The sequence below is a fragment of the Mastigoproctus giganteus genome, chromosome 1, assembly GCF_048544385.1.
Source record: "Mastigoproctus giganteus isolate SK-2022 chromosome 1, ASM4854438v1, whole genome shotgun sequence".
In the NCBI taxonomy this organism is placed as follows: Eukaryota; Metazoa; Arthropoda; class Arachnida; order Uropygi; family Thelyphonidae; genus Mastigoproctus; species Mastigoproctus giganteus.
Window position 1 is genome coordinate 205,901,755 of NC_143575.1, and position 17,476 is coordinate 205,919,230.

Genomic DNA, 17,476 nt, shown 5'->3' on the forward strand with positions numbered 1-17,476 from the left:
TCAATGCCATGTCAGATAGCTGCTGTACTAAGGGCAAAAGTAGAACCTACGAAGTATTAGGTAGGTGGTCATAATTCAGTGATCACTCAGTGTATATATATAAAATGTGTGTTGTTTATTCATTAATATAACATAAAACATTAACATTATCATATACTGTTTGCATAACAGCAATGTACATGTTCCATGTGTTCAAATAAATGTTTAATGTTTTCGGTGGCAATTCTGATTACATGAAAAACATTTTTTATTGGCAAAACAGTTTCTGAGATAGATTCTAACTTTGTTTTTTGAATACAATCAGTATGTCCGGATTTCAGCTGTTGGGATTTTGGCCTGTCAGGATTTTCGGCGACAACAGGAACAAAGTCATCTGATTTAACAAATGAAAGTGTAAGAGGTGAAATAAAATGAACAGGGGTGAAAATTTTTACTGTTATAAATTATTCTAGAACAAGGGGCCATAAATTCAAATTATAAAGGGGGTAGAGTGTATTGCAGGAAGTTTTCTTACAGCCAGCGAGTTATTAATTGTTAGAATAAGTTGTTTCATGAATGACAGCTCGGAAAAATTGAATGCTTAGAGGGATAGATACCTATGTCAGGAGGGAATCAAAGAGGTGGTTTATTAACATTTTTTTGCCAGTACAGCAAAATCTCAGAACTTCCTTGCACTATATGGCTAATGCATACTAAATCCAAGAAGCATTAGGACAATTTTACCATACTTCACTGTCCTACGGCAGTTTTAGGGGAGACGATAAAACTGTGCACTGACAATAAATACTATACACTATGCTTCACTGTTCTACTCAGTTATCAGACCTCAACCTAATTGAACATGTCAACAGAATGTAACCAGTTGAATATTTGTGGGATGAGATTAATTAGCTGTTCCAATGTTCAGTCTGAGGCAAATGCAGGATCTGATCAAGTCTGCATGGGGCAGCATTCCTGTGAAACATTTTTGTTACCTCGTGGAGGAAGCCCCCAGATGACTTAAGGCTGTTCTGATAGCTAAAAGGGTTACTGTTCAACCACACTGACCCTCAGTGTATAATATACAATAAAATTCCAGTATAACAAATTCATGCAGCAAACAAAATATATTCATTATACTGGAATTTTTGTTAAATGCAGTAAAAAAATGTCAGAAAAACAGGGTACACATTACAAAATAATTATAACAAAACTTACTTATTAAATGCAATTTTACATTTTTTAAATGAAAAATTAATTTTTTACTACTTTATTTAAAAATATTTTTGTAAAAAAAAATTGTTTTTTTTGCTTGTTATTTTCAACAAAACAAAACTTTTATTAATTCTGCCTGGGAAAGAAAAAGTAAAACATTATAAACACGAAACTAGAGTCCCCTCCATTTCAAATTTATAAAACCGCAAGTGCAACCATCATATGATACCATGTAAACAACTGTACTTCACACAAAACTCAAACATAATTTCAATGCTGTTGCCTCATCTATCGGTATGTTTCATAAAATACTAATTTTGCATAAACAACCTTAGTCACGTCCAAAAATACACAAGTAGGACTAGGAAAGTAGACAGATCAAAAGTCACCAATCTCAAACAGGAAATTAGTTGATCAGTTAGTAAATCCCTGCCAGACACTAAAGATCAAAAAGTGTACATTGTATAGTAAAGATTTTTTTTTTACAAGTTTCATTATATAATGAATATTTTTTTCCATAGCAGTATGAATTTTTATTGCACCGATTGATATTTTTGTTACAATGATATTTGTTAAAATGAAATATTTTTACATACAGATATATAAAAATTGGCAGGGAATGGGAAGTAATTTCATTATACTAAATATTTTGTTATGCTGACATTTTACTTTATTTTTAAATGAAGAATGTTTTGAAGGAAATCATGAGGGCCATACAAAAAATTTCAGCAACCACCCATAGATTGTGCATCACTGTTTTAAAATACAACTACATACATTATGAATGTAATATTTCATTTCTGCAGTCCTTATTGTTGACAAGAATGTTATATTATAAAATCCAGCATTATAATATAACACTATATTATTATATTGCATTATAATTTGTCAATTCCACTACAAATGAAATTTGATATTTTAAAAAAAATTTACAAGTACTACTATATTTAATAAGTTTCACTTATTAAACATAGTGTACTTACAAATATTCAGACATATATAACACATAAAAAGTTTATAATTTTCATTAATTAAACAATGATATCAAAATATATGTAACAAAAAAGATTTTTTAATTAACTTGCCTCAATGTAATCATCACTATGTGTTGTCACCATAAGTGGGCCATTGTTGTTGTTGAGTTTAACGACACATAGGCTGCTAGGGCCATGTCTGCATGGGACTATATTGTGTCTTTCTAATGGTGAATATTAAATAATAACTATATTTTATGATATATTCCTATCTGATTTAGGAAAGTAAATAGTTCTTTTTTATTAGGATTATCTCCCAGAATCTGCATTAAATTTATTGATGACTGCGTATTAGCAATTGATTTTAAGGTGTCTAAGCGGATGTTTTGAAAGTGGGGACAGTCCACTAGCAAATGGCGAATGGTCAGTTGTACTTGACATGATGTACATTGGGGAGCACTGTCATTAGTTAATAGATACAGGTGAGTGAGATGAGTATGCCCAATCCTAAGCCTTCCTAAAATTGTTTCTTCTCGTCTGCTTTTCCGGAAGCTGGAGAGCCACAGCTTTGGTTCTGGTTTTATTTGGTATAGTTTGTTTCCTGGATAACCTCTCCAGATTAGTGACCAGCTATTGTAACATTCTTTAAGGATAATGTGGGCCATAAGAAGTACATAAAGCTTGAACTGCACAGAATTTAGAAAAGCGAGAGCAAGAGTTTAATGTAAACCTACTTTATTTTCTGTGCATAATGGTAGCCAATTTATGTTGCAAGGGACAATACGAAAAAAAATAAATAAATAAAAAATTACAGTTTTGATACTTAAGTGTGATAATGTTTTTAATCATAATATTCTGAAAAAATGAAGACAACACATTTTATAGTTAACTATTTTATTACATTTTGAATGCTTTACATGTAATTCCAACTAATCTATACATTTATTCATTAACTCTAATAATTTGATTACTATAGTTGAACAGAAATTATTTTACTTTAAAATTTCTCTTTTTTCAATGTTTGAAGTTTATATTTATGTATTTCTATTACATCATATTTCTTTTTACAATAATTGTTGAGCAAAATATTGATAATGGTATTAATTAGCAAATTTAAAATTATTTGTCAAAAATTACCATTTTTGCAAACATCATTCAAAGAAAATTCAATAGTTTCAAAGAAAGTTGACATAAGTAATGATAAGAAATCTCTCTGATTGATCATAGATAAGAGTCTGTTTTTTTCAGCATTAGCAAATAAAGCCATATTGCTCCGTGAATATGCGGTGGTCATTCCCTGACCTTTCCACATCCTCCGTATTTAGTGGTGACGGGCTCGAACCCCAGTGTAATCCAGAAGCGTGTGCAATGCACTGCTGCTCCTTCCCACCTGGCTACGAAGGTGCCATCTCTGATTGATCATGTAACTTCATGAATTCCTTCTCTAGGGCTTGTGACCATAGAATTTTTTGAAATAATACATAACAATATACAGCAACAGCAATTACATTTGATTCAGAGTATAACAGTCCACATATATTATTGTTTTGAATTAGCTGATACTGGCAACTGGTAGGTAGTGGTTCATTCACTGTTAAAATAAATTTGCATTCCTCACAGCAATATCTTTTGATAATAACATATGCAGCATGTCCAGCAAGATAAACTAAGAGTGGCATGTAATCTTTTTCTTTTATTAAATCACTTTGTGTGACAGTGGCATTAGTAGAGGCATATGATGCAAGAAAGCAAGCTTATACAGCATCAGCCAAAAAAAAAAAAAAAAAAAGCCCCTTCCCATTTCATTGATCCATTCATTCCAAATGTTTTTCTAGTTCTGCCTTGAATTTATTTAAGCTATCAATTTCCACAACAACAGATGGAACTTTGTTCCAGCAATCAACTACCTGCTGGCTAAAGGCAAATTTCCAAACATCTATTCTACAACTGTCTTTCTTCAGTTTGAATCTATGCCCCCTCAGCCTTAAGTCATCTGGGGCTTTCTCCACAAGGTAGCAAAAATGTTTCACATGAATTCTGGCCCATGCAGACTTGATCACATCCTGCATTTGCCTCAGACTGGACATCGAAACAGCTAGTTAATCTCATCACATAAATATTCAACTGGTTAGATCCTGTTGAAATGTTCAATTAGATTGAGATCTGATAACTCAGTAGGACAGTGAAGTATAGTGTATAGTGTTTATTGTAATGTGAGAAAACAATGTGGATGTATTAATCTCCATTCCTGTTTCAACACGACTTTCCTGAAATGCAGTTGTATTAAAATCATTAATTGCAAAGTTGCCAAAAGTGTTTGATTTTAAAGTTAAATGTAATACAGAATGCAGTTGTAATTTCATTTCATTCTCATAAACTTGCTGTAAAGACACATGATATACTGACCAGTGGTTCGCGAACCCCTGGAGGTTCGCACTAAAAATTCTGTAATGACGTCTGCTTAGATTTATATAGGTATTATTGTAATTAATTAATAGGTATTATTTACATATTATTGTTAACTACAAAATATAACTAATAATAAACAATAAAGTAAACTAAAATTAAATAAAAAGTAAAGAATTGCCAAAGAAATAAACCACATCTCCCACAATTCCTTATAATTACTTTACTATCTTACAGTATATCATGTTAAATAAATATCTAAAATTATTTCTTGACTAAACATCCAAAAGTATGAAAAAGGTTGTTTATGCATGGGTAGTGCGAGATATAATCAGATGCATGCGTTATTTGTTATTTTTTTTTAGGAGCATTAGCAACTAAGGCCATATTGCTCCAAGATATGCGGTGGTCATTCCCTGACCTTTCCGCATCCTCAGTATTTAGTGGTGACGGGCTCGAACCCCGGTCTAATCAAGAAGCGTGTGCTACGCACTTCTGCTCCTTCCCACCTGGCTACGGAGGCGCCTAGAGATGCTTAGGGTTTAGGTTTAAAATTTTTATGGTGCATTAGCAGCAGTGGCTATTATGCGCCAAGAAAAGCCTAGAGATGCTTAGGGTTTAGGTTTAAAATTTTTATGGCGCATTAGCAGCAGTGGCTATTATGTGCCAAGAAAAGCCTAGAGATGCATGCGTACTACCTGGGTAGTAGAAATGATGAAAGTGCATTACCCATGCATAAACAACCTTTTTCATACTCTTGGACGTTTATTCAAGAAATAGTTTAAGATTAAACCATGCACACCATCAAGCTTCACTCATATTGTGGCGCTATACTTCATAACCGGTTGTTGCTATTGCAACAATAGGGTACCTGCCCACCCACCGATGAGTAAACCTTTTTTTTTTTTTTTCATTCTCAAGGATCATTGTTATGTACAGGTACTTTTTTATTATTTTTTTTCCCCCATTCTCAAGGATCATTATGTACAGGTACTTTTTTTTTTCTTTTTTTTTTTTTTTTTTTAGAATTTAAAGTACATAGTACCATGCATGGGTTGAAGGTAGAAAAGCTGAAAGAAGATACTTATTGACATTAGACTTGAACTTATGTAGATTGTAATTTTCAGGAAATACGTATGAAGGAAGGTTGTTCTAGAAAACAGAAGTGAATGACTAAATGAGGAACAAGAAAAGTTGGTTCTGTGAGTTTGAAGCTGGACAGTAAAAGGATGTTGACTGGTTGCATATGTTCAGACTACTTTAAAAGAGAGTGGGAATTATAGAAGCCAATTCAGAAAAACAGTGCCCATGGAAGTAGCCATCGATAAAAAAAGACATACGGCAGAAACAAAACATGCATGAGACAGAGAGTGGACAGACTCTGTTAGAGATGAGTCATTAATTAACCTAACTGCCCTCTTCTGAATGGAATCTAGAAGCCTGAGAGAGGTTTTGGGGGCACTGCCCCAGATGTGAGAACAATATTCCATGGTAGGGCGGATTTGCAATTTGTACAGAGTGAACAGCTGTTTGGAAGAAAAGTAACGCTGAGAGCGAAAGAGAAAACCAAGTTTTTTTAGGTGCAGAGGAAGCTATATTTGTAATGTGCTTGTGGCAAGAGAGATTAAAGGTCAGGGTAACCCCTAAAATAGATATGTCATCTTGCCTAGAAATCAGAGTGTCACCAAAGATAAGCATAGGAACAGAAGAATCCTTTTTGTGAGATATAAGACAGGACTGAGCTTTAGAAGGATTGAAATTAAGTTTTCTTTGCCCCACTGAAGAATTGCCTGGAGATCAGCATTTAAGGATTTGGCAAAGGATACTCGAGAAGTTAAAGCTGTTTGAGCAGGGCAGGGTTTCTCAAACTGGAAGGTGGAAAGTAATGTGCTATCACCAGCAAAACTATGGATAGGATTTCCAGTCAATGGAAAAAGGCCATTAATATACAAAGGAAAGAGTGGGAGAAAGAATTGCACCTTGGGGAAAACCAGCATTAGTGGAGAAGTTAGAAGACATAGAGCCCTCTACCATCACCTGCAGTGAGCGGTCAGAGAAAACTGGATACCCAATCACAAAGAACAACTGGCAAACCATAGGATGGAAGCTTATTTAGGAGACCTTTATGCCAAACATGATCAAAAGCCTTTGAACTGTCAACAGCAATGGCTTGGGTTTCACCAAAAACTTTTCCATTGAATTTGTCCATAGATGCACATCTTTTTTAAGAGGAGTGTTTCCATTTACAATGAGTTTCCTCAGCCTACAAGTTATTTTTTGGTAGGAATTTTTTCCCGACATAAACTGCAGTTCAAGGTGTTTTGGTCAGTTAAACCTGAAGCTGTCATGCATTCCCTTACTCCATCCATCCATCCATCCATCCATCCATCCATATCCTCCTAGGTCTTCCTCTTCCCCTTCTTCCAGGAGGTATCTATTCCAGGATAGCCTTTGAATATCTGGTTCTTGCATCCGTTTTACATGTCCCTACCACGTTAAACGCTTTTCTTTGATAGTGTCAATAATATTCTTTTTCACTTCCATTTTCTCTCTTATATCTTCATTCCATTTTCTGTCTCTTCTATAAGTTCTTGCATAGATGTACATAAGCCAGAATATCACCAGTGGAACGACACTGACGGAATCCATACCAGCGATTGTTGACCAGATGAAAGATTTCCAGATAGTTTGAATTGGCAGTTAATTGATTTCTCCATTACTTTGGAAAGAGTAGAAGTAATCACAATGGGACGATAATTGGATGGAAGGAATTTGTCACCGTTTTAGGAACTGCCTGGATATGAGAAAATTTCCAAGCAGAAGGAAAAACATCTTTGGAATAAGAAAGTGAAACAAGACGACACAAAACAGGAGTAAGTTCATGGGCACAGGTTTTGAGAACAAGAAAAGAAATACCATCAGGACCTGGAGCTTTCATAGCATCAGATTCATCAAAATCTTTCTGACATTCTTTTGACAGAAAACTACAGATTTCATTGAATGGAGTGTACTGGGAACGGTTTGAGGTGATTTACCAAGATCATCAATACATGAGTAAAAAAAAAAAAAAATAGGTTGCTAACAGGTCAGCTTTATCTTTGGCTGATGTGGCAACAGAACCATCTGGTTTTGACAGAGGCGGGAACAGAGATGGGCAAAAATTGCAGCCAAGCTTTGAAAAGGCCAGAATGCTTGGCTACCATTACAGCAAGAAGCAAGTTTTCTACTCTTCGCCTGTTCAAAATCTAGTTTGGACTAATCAATAACTGCTTTACAAAGTATAAATAATACTTAATAATAATTTTTATTACGCAATATTGCTTATAAAAACATAGTACTGGAAATATTTTATAATGAAAATTCGGTACTTTTATATGATTTCAAAGAATATAAGCTCAGGGGTTCACGATAAAAATATTATGTTGAAAGGGGTTCACAAGTCAAAAAAGATTGGGAACCGCTGCTCTAAGGTATCAGTTTTAAATTTTCTTGTAAGAAAATGACTCATGTTTAATTCTGAAAAACGGTAATTTGCCATTTCAAGTAATACGTAAGTTGTATGCTTCAAAGCAGTGTATGTCTCTCTTGTTAAAAAACCTGTACTAATATTAGACTGTAGCAGTTCCCATCTACCTAACCAATCAATAAATTTATTTAGAAAAACAACATTTTCATGATTTTCAATTAAAGATTCTTGGTGACTGTTTTTTAATCTTTGACCCTTTTGGGACATTTTCATATTCACTATATACCACCATGTTAAAACTATTCTAATGGAATTGGCAGTATCTTTATGAAATGGTAAATTTCTTTTTGGACCTAAAAGAATAAGACATGTTCCTTGACATGTCTCCCCAAACTTGAGGGATTCAAAGCCTTCAATGTTAATTTGCAACCATATTTCACAGATTTTTCAGTTTCCATGGAATGTAATGCTTTAATGCAAGATAGTGAAACTATATGAAGATGTTCAGCATCTTCAAAAGATGGATAATAAAAATTTTATCAGAGTTACATTGGTTTAACCAGTTATTGCTAATACATTTCAAAATATGAACTACATCTATAACAAAAAAAAAGCATGAAGGATTAACCGGATTAGGATAAACAATACTCAGCTATGGAGGATTTGTAAATAGTGAAATACTTTTTCTATTAATGAATTATTAGCATTTACAATTGCTGCAACATTATAACCAATTTTCACCAAACCCACAATAATTTTTTTCAAAACTGATTGTAATTTTTCTGCAGTAATTTTTTTCACAGATAAAATATAAATGACATCTTTGTAATTTGACAATAAGCTTTGAATCATAAATACATAAGCAACTGTAGCTGCATCAGAATAATTTCCCAGTATGCTTCCACCTTTGTAATCAATATAAGGTTTCAGATGTATTTCATCGATCATTAAACTAATTTTGCATTCTGAAAAATTTAAAAAGCTCAATTTCAGTTTGACATACATCAGAAAATGATTCTCTTGCTGGTCATCTGGATTTTTTGCATTTAGAGAGGAGCAGAGCCTATGAATAGTACTTGGATGAGGGAGAAGTAGGAATGCAGAATGCTGTAGAAATCTGTAGGCATTTGGAGATATCGAAAACACCAAAGATGAAAATATTAACACTTCAGTGGAATATCTGTATGCATTCTTTTCACATTGTAACAAATGTAATTTTTCGCATATGAATTTAAACACTGATGCTCTCTTGTCTATTAATGTCTCCCGCAATTGAATTCAGTAAACTACAAGCAGCATTTAAAACAAAAGATATATTATTAACATCACTGCTGTTGGCAATTACTGGTATCTGTTCTAAGATGTCAGTAATCTGATTGAAACTATTCACCTTCATAGGAAGTTCCAGTAGCTTTGACTTGCCTAAATTATTAATTTCAGCACTGTGCAAATACTGACAACATCAAATCTTCATTAATCACAACTGAATAGGCAATGGAAGGTGCTGGCTGAAATATTAAATATAAAAACATAATACAGTTATTTTTTGAAATAACATGCCAGCATTCAGGTACTATATGTCTATTCAGGTACTCTGCTGGTTGTGTAAACGTATGAAATTCTAAAGCTTTTTCATAATCATATTTACTTTTAATACTATTTTCCAGGGCCTCCTCAAAATTTTTTTTCTTCTAATCTTCACCTCTTTTTTGGGACTGTATCTTGTAAATGCCTGTAATGACAAATAGCTTGGACAGTGTGGAAATTGCGATAGAACAGCTCCATTAATTAATTTTGGATGTTTGAAATCTACGGTGATTCTCTTGTTTTTCCCATCAAATTTAGATATCCGTCTAATTATCTGGGATGGCTCGAAATGAATCTCACATACCTGTAACAATATGAAATATATAAATAAACTGTTATGCTCTCTTCCAAATTTCGCTTTACTTATTATTAGCATCTCATAGATGATTGCTATTAGCTTTTACAACTAAGGATACCTCAGTCTGCGTACACAGGCCTATAGTTTATCAAATGTTGAATATAATTACACTTCATGTATTTATCTACACTAAAAGTTTCAATAAATAAAATTAACATTACGTACTGTACAAATATTGAGGTTTTTTGATTCTTAAACAAGCATGCACTTTTCTTCAGTGTATCCAATACATGAAATAAATATTTCATATATAAATGAAATCACAGAATCCAAAATTCTGATGAAATTTACTTCTATATTCTGACAAGAAAGTATCTGTTTCATTCCCTTATGATAGCTTTGTGATAAAATAAATGTATTATACTACTGTTTCATTACTGTTAAAATACCACTATTTAAGATAACTATTATTAATGTAACACAAACTTATTTGGCAAACTTATTTTTGAATGTTCAGATGGCACAAAGTCTTTCCTTGGTATAACTTTCAACCAGTTGTTAGTTAAAACAGTATCCTTCAAAGGAAAGTCAAAGATGTGTACTTTCAAACCACATTTACAATTTCCACGGCATCCAGAAACACAACATTTTCCAGGCATTATTAAAAATTTCAAAGCACTTTTATGAGATGAAATATCACAAGGAAAATACACATACAAACACAACAGCACTAATAACAAAAACAAAAGCACTACTACTAATGAACAAAGGCTTAAGCTCTACTGGAATTAGTTCTTGATCTTTACCCCTTTGTCCACTTAGCAGAATGGATTAGCCCACCGATGGCATGGTAAATTGGCTTTGTTTTTAAGGTGGTGGTGGTGATGTAATACAGTAAGTAGAGGCCTATGGGGATATTAACCTTAAATATATACTTAAATCATGTGCACCTGTCCACTAACAATACAGAACCATGGGTTCTATACACACACACACAACTGGTTAGTTACTTCGTTAGAACTGTGCTGCAATTATGAAGTTTCTTCTGCAATTATGAAGTTTCTTCTGCAATTATGAGGTTTCTTTCAGGAGTGATTGTTTTTCCTTTGAAAATAAAAAAAGAATTCATATCCAGGCTATAAAAATTCAGCCCCAGCAGGCATCAGCAGACCCCCCAGGAAAGATGGGAATCAATTGCAAAAAAGAAAGAAATAAGATACAGAATATGCCACAGAAACAGTTATTTAAATAAAGCTCCACTATTACTGCTTACTTTTGCTTTCTTTTTGCTTAACTCATTCAATGTTTCTTCTATACCTTTTGTAAAATCGGTTTTATCCTGATCAGGTGTTGGAATGATACAGCTACCCTACAAATATACATAAATAATATTGCATTTTTAAGTAGCGAAAACAAAATTACTGCTTTTCACTACTTGAAAAAGAAAAGTTCTGAAAATATTGTTATAAAATGTGTCTAGTTAATAAATATAAATAATGTATTTATTGGCTTAAAAAAAAAAGATGAATCTTTCAAAGTTGCACTGTTGGAAATGCTTGGAATGATACTGTTCATATTCAGTGATCAAATCTGCCCTAGAGCTTACTGTAATTGGATAGGGCATCCTTCAATATTCCATATGAGGTTAATCAATTTTCAACAATACAAACTTGAAATCTCAGACTTGCAAAAGGTATAATACATGCTCAAATTTAATATTTATTTTTATCAACTGATGCAGTTAATATAGATTAAAATAAAGACTTAGTTATTCCAGTAATATATTCAAATAGGGAAATAATACAAGAAAAATTAGCATTAGTAGAGGCATACGATGCAAGAAAGCAAGCATATGCAGCATCAGCCAAAAAAAAAAAAAAAAAACCTCCCATTTCACCCCTCCATTCATTCCAAATGCCTGTCCAGCTCAGAGCCTGCTCCACCAATCAACTACCTGCTGGTTAAAGGTAAATTTCCGCACATCTATTCTACAACTATCTTTCCTCAATTTCAAACTATGCCCACTCGGGTTCTTAGTCTGAGCAAGAGGAAGAATCTCATCAGCATTCAGCTTGCTCAACCCATTCAAGACCTTATATACCTCAATCAGATCACCTCACAGGTGCCTACTCTCCAGGCACTGCAATTTGCAAAACTTAAGCCTTTCTTGGTAAGAGCACCCCTTTGTTCCCCCTCACCAATCTTGTTGCCCTTCTTTGTACTCATTCTAGCATCCTTCCTTCCTAAAATGAGGCCTCCAGACCTGTACACAGTACTCTAGGTGTGACCTGATCACTGCCTTGTATAACGGGATAATCAACTCCCTGTCCCTACTAGCAAAATTCCTATATATCATTGACAAGACTCCACGATCTGCCCTGGCAGCCCCTCTGCACTGCTCAGCAAACTTCATATTTGACTGCACAATTACAAATTTTCTAGATTTCTGGACAATTTGTGTAAATGGACACATTTTCTGAAGTGACCTTGAAATGTAATTTACTTATATATATGCTGTATTTGAAGATTAAATGCACAAGGCATAATATGATATGGGTTATATAATTAACTGTATAATAACGGTGTAGATACACCATAGTTTACCCATAAATTAAACTACATACATAGTGTGAAAGGCGTCATTTTTAATTGTATCTCATATTGTGGCTACCTTCACAACAAGATACCAGGTATTGCACTACTTCAAATAAGTAACGCTTCTCTAATAGAGAAGACTACTGTTATTTATTCTCTGTGGATACCACCACCCAGTTCGCACCATTTCAAAGCTGTTGGCCTATCATCGGTGGGTAATGCACCCAGATAAGGCAAACATGCCTCAAAGTTGAGAAGTGGTTTCACAATATGAGAGATGCCAAATGGTGTACAAAATGATACAATATTTGAAGATTAAATGCACAAGGCATAATATGATATGGGTTTAAATTAACTATATAATATCAGTGTGGATACACCATAGTTTACCCATAAATTAAACTACGTACGTAGTGTGTTAGTTGTCTGACGGCACCAGGGGTTCCCCATCTCTCTCACTACGTACGTAGTGTGAAAGGCATCATTTTTAATTGTGTCTCATATTGTGGCTACCTTCACGAGATACCAGGTATTGCACTACTTCGAATAAGTAATGCTTCTCTAGTAGAGAACACTACTGTTATTTATTCTCTGTGGATATGACCAGCACCCAGACGGCACCGTTTCAAAGCTGTTGGCCTATCATCGGTGAGTAGGCAGGTACCAAGATAATGCAAAATACACCATTTGGCATCTCTCATATTGTGGAACCACTTCTCAACTGTGATGGCATGTTTGCATTATCTGGGTACCTGCCCACCCACCGATAATAGGCCAATAGCTCTGAAATGGTACCGTCTGGGTGGTGATATCCACAGAGAATAAAAAACAGTAGTCTTCTCTACTAGAGAAGCGTTACTTATTTGAAGTAGTGCAATACCTGGTATCTCGTTGTGAAGGTAGTCACAATATGAGATACAATTAAAAACTATGCCTTTCACACTACATACGTAGTTTAATTTATGGGTAAACTATGGTGTATCTACACCAATATTATATAGTTAATTATATAACCCATATCATATTATGCCTTGTGCATTTAATCTTCAAATACAGTATATATATATATATATATACAGTGGTACCTTGGTTTGCAAGCATAATTCGTTCCGGAAACGTGCTCGTATATCAAAGCAAATTTCCCCATAAGAAATAATGGAAACCCAGATGATTTGTTCCAAAACTCACAAATATTCATATACTGTAAAAATGATTAATACAAAATACATACATACCTTTTTATATTTTTAAAAGCAATCGAATTTATTAATTATTGGGTAGGACGACTTTCACTGTCACTAACGGAATCACTACTATCTGTTGACTTTTTCTTTTTTGTGCGACTTTAACAAGGAACCTCTCCAATGACACTTGCTTTTGCCTCCTTTTGAGGATTTCACGGAAATATGACATTGCATTGTCGTTAAACAGATTCATCGCTCGCACTGCTACAGCCTTACTCGGGTGGTGCTTTTCTACAAAATTTTGCACTGTTTCCCACATTTTACACACCTCCCTAATCTCATTTGAAGAGAGGGATGTCTCCATTTTTTTCTCCTCCTCCTCAGACGAGATCTCCTCCATAACCTCTTGCTCGCGATGCAGATCCATCAGTTCGTCGGTGGTAAACTCCTGGCCATGTTCCTCCACCAGCTCTTGAATGTCATTCTTATTCACCTCCAGTCCCATGGTCGTCCCCAAGGACACAATTTCATCGACAACTGGCAGCTCCTGTTCATGAGCAAACCCCTCAATGCAATCAGACCACAGTTTTCTCCAAGCAGAATTGAGGGTTCTCTTGGTGACCCCATCCCAGGCTTTATCGATGATTTTGAGGCAGTTTACGATGTGGAAATAATTTTTCCAAAACTCTCGGAGGGTAAGGTTAGTTCCTTCGGTCACCTCGAAGCATCGCTGAAATAGCGCCTTGATGTAAAGCTTTTTAAAGTTCGAAATGACCTGCTGATCCATGGGCTGGAGTAATGGAGTAGTGTTGGGAGGAAGGAACTGGACCTTAATGAATTCGAATTCTTCCAGTAAGTCGTTCTCAAGGTCTGGAGGATGAGCAGGAGCATTATCCATAACCAGCAAGACTTTGAGTGGCAGTTTTTTTTCTAAAAGGTATTTCTTCACTGCAGGACCAAAGACCTCGTTGATCCACTCAACGAACAAGATACGAGTGACCCAAGCCTTGCTGTTGGACCTCCACATAACGGTTAACTGGCTCTTCTGCACCTTGCATTTCTTGAGGGCTCGTGGATTCTCAGAATGATACACGAGCAGGGGCTTGACTTTGAAATCACCGCTTGCATTAGCACACAGCAAGAGGGTGTGAGACGGTCTTTCATGGGCTTGTGACCGAGCATTGCATTCTCTTCTGCTGTAATGTAGGTCCTCTTTGGCATCTTTTTCCAAAAAAGCCCCGTCTCATCGCAATTAAAAACTTGCTGCGGCAGGTAACACTCGGAAACCATGAGCTTCTGGAACTCGGCAACGAACGCCTCAGCTGCCTTAGCGTCCGAACTCACAGCCTCTCCGTGCCTCACAACACTATGGATGCCACTTCTCCTCTTAAAGTTATCAAACCATCCCCTGCTCGCCTTGAAGCCTTCTTCGTTTTCTGTAGACGTACCTGGCTGTTTACTTACGAAGTCGGCGTACAAGGCCTTTCCCTTCTCACAGATCAAGTTCTCGGTCACAGTATCACCCGCTAGTTGCTTCTCGTTTATCCACACCAAAAGCAACTTTTCTACATCTTCCAGAATACGTGGCCGTTGCTTTGATATTCTCGTGACTCCTTTTGCTACATCTAGTCCCCTTAGTTCTTCTTTCTTCTTTAATATTGTGCAAATTGTTGACGTAGACTTCTTATAAAATCTTGCGATGGCGGCCACTTTCATACCTTGTTCGTGCTTCTCGATGATTTCCTTCTTAACTTCTACCGTAATCATCTCCTTCTTCTTACTGCCTTCCTTTTCAACCCTTTTCTTCATTGGGGCCATTTTCGTAGTGCACAGTTAATAAATAACAGTCACTAAATTTGAACACAAAAAAAAAATGCTTTACGCACATACACGTGGTCACAACGCTAGCACGAATGTTCACTACAATGTTGACTGTATACGAATGAGGTATGCCGACTGAGACCGAGCATGTGAGACGATTAACCACAATCCCGAGCAGCACGTGATCACGTGACGCTCGGCAGACAATTTTTAGGAAATAAAGCACAATTACAAAATGAGGAGGCACCCTTGATACACATAAACAAAGCTGCGCGCGTGTAGCAACTGAATAAACAACACCATAAATGCAGAGATACACTATTAACACCTCACATTTTCCTAAAGCACATTTCTAGGGGTTACTACCATAAAACAATAAAAACAATTTCCAGTTGCCTTTCTGCTAGTGGAATCTGTTATAAACTGGTAGTAAACTCGATCTAATTGCATTTGCGATTATACCGATAGCTGGAATTGTGTTGGTTTTTACGTTATTATGGTGAAATGTGTTTCCCCTTCACTGATATAAAAAACATAAATACATTTTCAGAATCTTCTCTTCATTCCTATCGTGTTGCGTTCAGTTGGGGTGATTCTGCGTTCGACTGCCATTTCTTGTAAACACAAAGGCAAATCGTGCATAAGCGAATTCGGTTCGTGTTATATAAGATATCGTTCCCCTATTTATAAATCGTGTATGATCGAATTCGTGTAGTGTAAACACGTGTTATACGAGGACTGACTGTACTCATATTGCAAGACCTCGCTCGTTTATCAAGTTAAAATTTATTAAAAATTTTTGCTCGTCTTGCAAAACACTCGCAGACCAAGTTACTCGCAATCCAAGGTATCACTGTATATATAAGTAAATTACATTTCAGGGTCACTTCAGAAAATGTGTCCATTTACACAAATTGTCTAGAAATCTTCAAAGTGGTGCTGCCATATATGTGTTTCCAGTTGTAAACAAGTTATAATAGATGGTAATAGGAAAATAACTTTGAAAATCAGAATAAAAACATACTGAATGAGTCAGTTTTCCAGTTTGGCCATACAAAAGCTGAAATAGAATAAATTTTCAGGAACCCTGATCTATAAGTTGATGAAACTGAATCATGTGGTACATGGTGCCTCCGTAGCCAGGTGGGAAGGAGCAGCAGTGCGTAGCACACGCTTCTTGATTAGACCAGGGTTCGAGCTCGTCACCACCAAATACGGATGATGCGGAAAGGTCAAGGGAATTCCTTTCTTTTTTAAATTCAACTTTCTCCAATCTAACTTTCCTAACAGGAGGTAATTTTCCTTGGTGATTTCACAACTCCATTTTATAGTTGCACAAACCCAGCTGGTTGAGAAGCTGAGGCATTTGCAATTACTAATGACCTTACTCAACTTCTTCATTTACCTACCAGAATAACATACAATCTAACCACACACCTAACGCTCTTGATTTTTATTCACAAACAATCCTTCAAAATAATCTGTCAGTGTTAGGGCCCTCTAGGCACCTCAGGACAATCTGGTGGTGGTCTCTTCTCCAATAGAGCCTCTCTCGTGGGCATTCTCAGCCTCATGTTGTTTGGCATAACAAGAATGAAAAATGGAATTATCTGCAGGACTTCTATTCTTCTTATCCTTGGTTGAATTACTGTTTTAAATCTTCAAGTCCCAATGTTTTCTCAGATCGTGTCAGTGAAATTATTCTTGTACAGATGAAATCCTTTAAATATATAAATCCTTAAACATAATAAACCCTTATGCTTTCCAATAAATGCACTAAGACTGTTTGAGAAAAGAAGTTGCATATCAGGCACCTCCGTAGCCAGGTGGGAAGGAGCAGCAGTGCGTAGCACACGCTTCTTGATTAGACTGGGGTTCGAGCCTGTCACCACCAAATACGGAGGATGCGGGAAGGTCATGAAATGACCACCGCATATCCCGGAGCAATATG

General features: G+C 35.6%; 1 protein-coding gene and 1 pseudogene across 2 annotated transcripts in view; both read right to left on the minus strand.

Moving 5' to 3' along the window:
• LOC150091468 (thiamine pyrophosphokinase 1) overlaps nt 1-17,476 on the minus strand; it is a 128,673-nt gene that overhangs the window by 59,693 nt on the left and 51,504 nt on the right. For both annotated transcript variants that reach the window (XM_090384044.1, XM_090384052.1), the window contains exon 5: nt 11,199-11,294. In XM_090384044.1, the coding sequence (XP_090240170.1) occupies nt 11,199-11,294 (96 nt within the window). The remainder of the gene's footprint in view (nt 1-11,198; nt 11,295-17,476) is intronic.
• Nucleotides 3,563-10,584, minus strand: LOC150091469 (uncharacterized; annotated as a pseudogene).